A 7811-nucleotide genomic window follows, 5' to 3' on the forward strand; every position below is an offset into this window, starting at 1 on the left:
ATGGACCGTGAATCCTGTACAAGTCGCATCGACGTCCTGGAGAGGCTTCTACTTGATGAAAGTGCAGAACCCACAAACCTGCCATTATCCCTCCTACAAGACATCACAAACCATTTCTCTCTTGATCACCAAATTGGGAGCGGCGGGTTTGCGATGGTTTATAAGGTACCACACAACTAGATCCCATCAACTAGTTTCTTCAATCCTAGTCACAGTCAATCTATAACACTAAACACACGAGTTCCTGTTAACAATGTATTTTGTCACCGTAGGGAGTAGTCGGGAAAGGTATGGTCGCTGTTAAGAAGCTGTCAAACACGTTTGCTATTCAAGAGAATAAATTCCATGAGGAGGTTAAGTGCCTGATAAAGGCCAAGCACAAGAATATTGTACGGTTTCTGGGGTATTGCTCTGAAACAAAAGGTAAGATGGAAGAGTACGAGGGGAATCTTGTCATGGCAGATCAGCGGAACTGGCTGCTCTATTTTGAGTACGTACGCAATGGGAGTCTTAATAAGCACATTACTGGTAGGATGACAATGTCTATTCCCAATTTCCCATCTTTATTTACTATGTTAATAGTTACTTAAATACATAGTTTGTCATGCACTTACTTTTCCTAGCATTCACAGATTTACGTATCTCGGGCGCTCCTTGTGTGCAGATTCAACTTGTGGACTTATTTGGACGGAGCGGTATCAAATAATCAGGGGGATATCTGACGGTCTACTTTTTCTCCACAAGAAGAGAATTCTTCACTTGGACCTGAAGCCTGCTAATATATTACTAGATGCTTACATGGTACCCAAAATTGCCGATTTCGGCCTGTCAAGATGCCTTGGTGAAGATCAAACCCGTTCTATTACTCAAAACCTACAGGGGACACTGTAAGCTACCCTCTTGAAAGATTTTTATTTTATTAGGTATGATTACTTTACATAGATTGGCTCAATAAATCTTTTCACAGGGGATACATGGATCCGGAGTACCTCAGATCAAGACATATCACATTCTCGTCAGACATATACAGTCTTGGTGTTATAATAATGGAGATACTGAAAGGAGTGAGGCAGTATCTTGAAGATGAATATGTAAGAATAATTTAGGCATTTGCTACAAGTTGAATTGTAGATTTTAACTAATTTATTTTTGTACGTTTTAACTTGGCAATATCATTCCTTCTTTTTTAGTTCTTTCCTATATACCTATTTCTTATATCCACTTGTGCTCTTCGCTACATAAAACAAAGCCTAATAATACATCTGGAAGTATGTACTATGTAGTCCTGCATTTTGATACATAGCACCCAAACGAACTGATCATTACTCATTTATCATGTTTTGTATACATCAGTTGTAATTTTAATATGTACCAGAATGTGAATTGCATGAACAGAAAGCCAGGTGCACTTAGTTTTTCTATGTACCCATTTTCTGTACCACACAAATGAAGATAAAAATATGTGGACTGAAATTAAGTAGCTCCCATTAAATAAAATCATTACGGTCCTTATTTTCAGGATTTCCAGCATTTTTTCTCAAATACTGTAATGTAATAGTCACATATATCATCAAATTATATATATAAATACTAACTCGTGACTGCAACCTTATAGGTAGTTGAAAATTGGATGATTCGGTTGGAGGCATCAGAGGGGGACATGCAGTTGGAACAAGTAAGAGTATGCTATAAGATAGCGATAGAGTGCATGGACTTGGACCCAAAGAAGAGGCCAACTGCACAGCATATAGTCAATATGCTTGATAAAACGGCCAATGCTAGCTATTCAGACGGAACTAGCATTGGCAGTTCATTATTTCAGCTGCATGTACCAAGAGAACAATCTGGAGAAAAAATTGAAAAACTCTCAGCCGAGAGCCTCCAGGAGGAACACTCTGAAATATTGGAAGATGTCATAGAAAGTATCGACCTTCATTTTCAGGAAGGCCAACGGAAAGTAGACGAATTACCATTTTGTGGAGTGCAAGAGACGAAGCAAAAGGTTAACTGTAGTGGCACGGGCATTTCTAACTCTTATCTCTAATGTGTTCTACAACTTGGACATCTTCAACAGAAAAGCAAACAGGGACCATCCTCGCCCATTAGAAATATCACACACTGTAAAGGTGTTCAGAAATGAGGAGGTCAAGCCAATAATAAGGGGTATCAATTTTATTGGAAGAGGTGGCTTTGCTGAAGTTTACAAGGGCGTTCTTGACAATGCATTGGTTGCGGTAAAGGTACTGATTAGTCGAAATAGTTCAGGTAATGCCCGATTTGCGAATGAATTCACCATCGTACGTTAGATCAGACACAAGAATATTGTTAAACTCATAGGTTGTTGCCTAGTAGTAGATCAACCCATGCTAGTGTTCGAGCTCGTCTGCAATGGGACCGTGAATGATATCCTTCACGGCGGCAACAAGGCTCCCCTAAAGTTGGATTTCCGTTTAACTGTTGCTGCAGAGTCAGCACAGGGTCTAGCTTATCTGCATTCACAAACTCATATGAAAATATGGCATGGTAGTGTTAAACCGGCAAATATACTCTTGGATCAAAACTTTATGCCAAAGATCGCAGGCTTTGGGATATCGAGGTTGATTACAGAAGATAAGGAACACACTTGCAATGTCATCGGTGACTTGAGTTATATGGATCCAGTATACCTGAAAACAGGTCTGCTGACCTTGAAAAGTGATGTCTACAGTTTTGGAGTTGTGATCTTGGAGCTCATTAGCAGGAACAAGCCGACTCATTCTGTTAATAACAGACTAGTGAGGAGGTTCCTTTAAGTTCACAAAGAAGGGAAGAAAGCAACCGAGCTGTTTGACAAGGAAATTGCAGTAACAACAGAAGATTTGGAAATTCTCGACTGTCTTGCAGTGATTGCTGTGGAATGTCTTACCCTTGATGTGGATCAGAGGCCCACGATGACAGATGTCGCGGAGCGCCTTCTCATGCTGAACCGATCTCGTAGGTCGCAAGCTGTTTAGCTATATACAAGTTGATGCATGCATATTGTGGTGCGAACAATATTCATGCCCTGGAATAAGGTAGGCCACTATTATTACTATCAGCGCTTGATTTATTTCGCTGTTGTATAGAACATGATGTATGATGCAAATCTGCTTCTTCCTTTGTTCAGAGAAAGTTTGCTGTTCAGAAAAAAAATGCATCGAGTAACGGGGGCTAACCAATGCGTCAAGATTCCTTTGTTTCTTTCGCGCTGGAGCGAGATGCAAAGGAAGGGGGACCCAAGCTTAATGGAGGATGTTCACCGCGGGCTACTCCGGCGATCTCGGCCAGGCTTTGTCTCCATGCCTGAAGAACTTCTGTTCTGTTTTCTCAAGTTGGGTACTGCCCCCTTCTGGATGGATCTGGAAAGCTGGCTCTACCCAAGTTTATTTTGCTTTTCTCTGTCAAGGCCGAGTCGCGCTGATGAACAGATCAATTTCTGGGAAAGGAGTCGCAGATTCCCCTACAAGCACGGTCTATTATTATTTTTCCTTCTTTCTCACAGGGGCGCACGGAAATATGACTTCAAAACCAGCATTAGTATTGCTGCTCCCTCCCATGTCGATTTTAAGCCTTTTTTTACAGGCTGAAGAACTTTAGATTTTTTTCACGTGGGTTATTTGACTTGTTGGATTATAAATGTGGCTTATGTAGAAATTTTCTCACGGACACAATCATACCGGAGATATTCCTTTGTTGAGAGCATGAGAGTATGGTATAATACATAAAAAAACTAGATATATGTTGGCAATTCTTATTTAATCTACCGATTAATGGTCAACTGATTAATCCAGTTAATAGGCCAATTCACCGATTAATCACTACTCCCAAGCTGGCCGAGCAGCTACCAGTTACCGATTTCTTGAACAATGCGTATTTCTATGGATGTGCGGTATAGAATTTTTTCTCATTGACTCATCATACCGGAAATATCCCTTTGTTTTGAAATTGTTGAAATAAACTGTCCCTGAAAGTGAAAAAATGATGCAAAATTACGAACTTCTAGCCTTGAATGTTCTTAAAATCCTTGAAATTAAATAGTCCGTAAAACTGAAAAGAAATGATGTAAAAATTACTAACTTGTAGCCTTGAATCCATATAGAAGCGAATCTCAAATGAATTTACACCGAAAGCTGCTTTAATACAACATAGGAAACATCTGAAACATGTAAGTTCTCTTCAAGAATCAAGATGTTGGAGTAAAATGGAAAATTACCGGGCTGAATCGAAGGAGAACATCCGGTTAATATAATCGGTAACTGGCGGTTCTGTTTTGAGTATGTATGCACCAGGAGTCTTGATAGCCACATTACTGAGGGGTGAGTTAATTAAGCTCGATTGATTAGTGAGTGCCAATTGTTAATCAATTGGCGCTAGCTAATCCTCCCTGGTAGGGGTGGGTGTTCCACCTACCGTTGTTAGTCTACCATGGCTATAGTCATTTCATTATGGTTCTGATAGCTGACACCGCAAGTGACAAATTGCACATTATAATACTAGGACCATTCCACATAGAAATACATGTAATTAGCTAGGCCTTGACGGCAAGCGAAAATATAAAATAGCACAGCTGCACCGGGGCCCTCTCTATCTAGCCATCCATTCTACGCATCGCGATTCGTGCGAACACATTTTTCTTTTTTGTTTCTCTCACATAAAACATATTTTGAAGTTCAAACCTTTGCAGCGTAGCAAAGTTTTCTATCTAGAATCTAGGATAAATCTTATAGATTTTTTTGTCAAATATAAATATACAAAAACGATTTTTTTAATGTAAAAAATCATTTTTTGTATATTTATGTTTGACAAAAAATTCTGAAAGATTTATCCTAGATTCTAGATGGAAAGCTTTGCCACGCTGCAAAGGTTTGAACTTCAAGACATCTTTTATGTGAGAGAAACAAAAAAGAGAAATTTTCATACGAAAAGTTAGTTGTGTTGCACAGATCTTAAAGCAATATTGGACAACCAGGATACAAGGGCCGGGGTGCAGCTGTTCTAAAAATCCACGTGACGGCAAGAATCAAAAGCAAGGTAGGCAGGAGGCTAGCTCGCTCCTCCTCGCATTGACTTCCATCCATCGACCTTGCCGCTGCGAGCAAGATCGATTTCATAACTCGTAAACAGGGGTTTGCGGAGCATCGACCGATCGCCGTACGTAGCCAAGGTATTTGTGTGTTAATTTGTAGGTTAATTAATCTGTTTTTACTAGATCTGATTTTCTTCGGATGGAAGGCACCCAGGTTTTGCATTATCATTCTCCCATGTTTCGATTCCATCTTAATTTCCCTCGAAGTCTTCTTGCTAGATAGCAGTTAATTTCCTTGTCATGTCAATCATGCATCTTGGTAAAAGCACCTGTTATTTAATTCATGATCCAGCCAACTCATCCAAAAGTCCGAACTGATCGAGGGAGGCGGGCAATATATTTCAACACCTGTTGGATAAGCTTATATCTTCAAGCCTCTTCATGTCTGGTAAACACCGAATGCTCAAAGTAATTGGCACCAAGCTGTGGTGATTAATTCTCGTGATCACATCTTCAACTCTTTACACACCTGAATTACCCTTTAATTTTCACCACACATGTCAAAAATATGTTTCCACCCAGTATTATGTCGACAAGTGGTGGAGAAGCTGGATCTGAACTGATGCCCAGAACCAGAAGGAAATCATGTTAGGTGTAGACGTGTAGTGCTGGGTACAGTAAACCAGAGTTGTCCCTTGCAGTTGGGTATACTGAAATAAATCTAGACAAACATGCAGTTGGGTAAATTCTACAGCTGTGCCTGATGCACCAGATCTTCATTCTCTAACCGTTCCTTTCACGATTAATTAAGTGTGCCATTATGTGTATAGGGGATAGCCTCACTATAAAATAAATACATTGCACTTGCTTTAAAGGTGTTCATTTCATTTCATTTGCAGTGATTGCAAATGGCTAGTGAAGCCAGTACAAACCACGTTGACGTCCTGGAGAGGATCCTGCTTGATGAAAGCGCCGAGCCGACTAACCTGCCTTTATCGCTTCTAAAAGACATCACAAATTGTTTCTCTGCTGATCACGAAATTGGCAGCGGCGGGTTTGCGGTGGTTTATAAGGTACCACACAAGTGGATCCCATCAGCTAGTTTCTCCAATCCTAAGCAAGCATATCAGATATTCACACCACCGCACGCAGATAAGTTCTTTTTAACAATGTATTTTGTCACCACAGGGATTTGTCGGGAAAGGCATGGTGGCTGTGAAGAAACTATCAAACACGTTTGGTATTCATGAGAATAAATTCCAGGAAGAGGTTAAATGCCTGATAAAGGCCAAGCACAAGAATATTGTACAGTTTCTGGGGTATTGCGTTGACATGCAAGGTAAAATGGAAGAGTATGATGGTAGTCTTGTCATGGCTGATGAACGGAATATGTTGCTCTGTTTTGAGTATGTATGCAACGGGAGTCTCGATAAGCACATTACTGGTAGGATGACATCTCTGTTCCCATTTTTATTTACTCTGTTAAGGGTTATTTAAATGCAGACATGTTGTATACTTATTTTACTCAACATTCATAGGTTTATGTGACATTATAGCCATTTGCCTAAATTAAGTAAGAAAATAAAAAAAACATGGCTGCTCCTTGTGTGCAGGTGTGTCTAATGGACTTAACTGGAGGCAGCGGTATCAAATAATTAGGGGGATATGTGAGGGTTTACTTTTCCTCCATGAGAAGCGAATTATTCACTTAGACCTCAAGCCCGCTAATATATTGCTAGATGGTCATATGGTACCCAAAATTGCTGATTTTGGTCTATCAAGATGCCTCGGTCAAGTGCAAACCCGTGCTATTACTCAAAATATATGCGGAACACCGTAAGCAGTATCTTGAAAGCTCTTCGTTTTGTTAGGCAAACTTTATGTTTATCTACACATTACTTGACCGACTTTATAAATCTTCTCATAGGGGATACATGGGTCCAGAATATATCACATCAGGACAAATCACATTTGCATCAGACATATATAGTCTTGGCGTTATAATAATTGAGATAATGACAGGAGCGAGGCAGTATTTTGAAGATGAGCATGTAAGAATAATTTAGACATCTGCTGGAAGTTGAGTTGTAGATTTTAAATAATTGGGTATGCTTTAAATTAGCAAACTATCATTCCTTATTTTTTCTGAGATTGCTTATATACATATATTTTAAAAACAACCTATCTGGTTGAGTCGTGGGGCATGGCTATACCCACAAGAATCCAAATCATGTTGCTCAGAATTACATACCCGTGTGTGCTCTTCACTACGAAAAACAAAGCATATTTATATAGGTCTGTCTAAGGCTCATCTTGATATGAGATAGTTATGTCACGTCTAAGTAACATACATAATAGGCAAAATTTTTGCCCCCCTTGTTTCGTTCTAAAACAATGTGTCTCTTTGTTTTAGAACGAAATAAGGGGAGCAAAGATTTTGCCTATTATGTTATTTAGACGTGACATAACTATCTCACATCAAGATAAGCCTTAGACAGACCTACTATATAAATATGCTTTGTTTTTCGTAGTGAAGAGCACACACGGATATGTAATTCTGAGCAACATGATTTGGATTCTTGTGGGTATAGCCATGCCCCACGACTCAACCAGATAGGTTGTTTTTCAAAAATATGTATGTAATTGTCGTTGCTCTTGTCACTGGCTGGGTTTTTTGTTGTTGCACAAAACAAAAAGCTTTTACGTGCTGGATCAAAAAAAGCTTCTCGTAAAAAAGGAAACATTTGACACCAAAACTCAATCTTTC

At 39.5% G+C, this 7811-nt stretch overlaps 2 protein-coding genes and 1 pseudogene across 2 annotated transcripts in view; all 3 read left to right on the forward strand.

The window, feature by feature from the left end:
- On the forward strand, positions 1-1106 carry LOC119310659 (cysteine-rich receptor-like protein kinase 26). The gene is made up of 4 exons (XM_037586328.1): positions 1-165; positions 273-490; positions 834-887; positions 968-1106. The coding sequence occupies exons 1-4, from the start codon at positions 1-3 to the stop codon at positions 1104-1106; spliced, it is 576 nt and encodes a 191-aa protein (XP_037442225.1).
- A 602-nt stretch (positions 1107-1708) lies between these two features.
- On the forward strand, positions 1709-3047 carry LOC119310660 (annotated as a pseudogene).
- A 2905-nt stretch (positions 3048-5952) lies between these two features.
- Positions 5953-7811, forward strand: part of LOC119312849 — a 6280-nt gene continuing 4421 nt past the window's right edge. The window contains exons 1-4 of the mRNA XM_037588622.1: positions 5953-6117; positions 6233-6488; positions 6658-6880; positions 6972-7095. Coding sequence (XP_037444519.1) covers positions 5953-6117; positions 6233-6488; positions 6658-6880; positions 6972-7095 — 768 coding nt within the window. The remainder of the gene's footprint in view (positions 6118-6232; positions 6489-6657; positions 6881-6971; positions 7096-7811) is intronic.

The sequence above is a fragment of the Triticum dicoccoides genome, chromosome 5B, assembly GCF_002162155.2.
Source record: "Triticum dicoccoides isolate Atlit2015 ecotype Zavitan chromosome 5B, WEW_v2.0, whole genome shotgun sequence".
NCBI lineage: Eukaryota > Viridiplantae > Streptophyta > Magnoliopsida > Poales > Poaceae > Triticum > Triticum dicoccoides.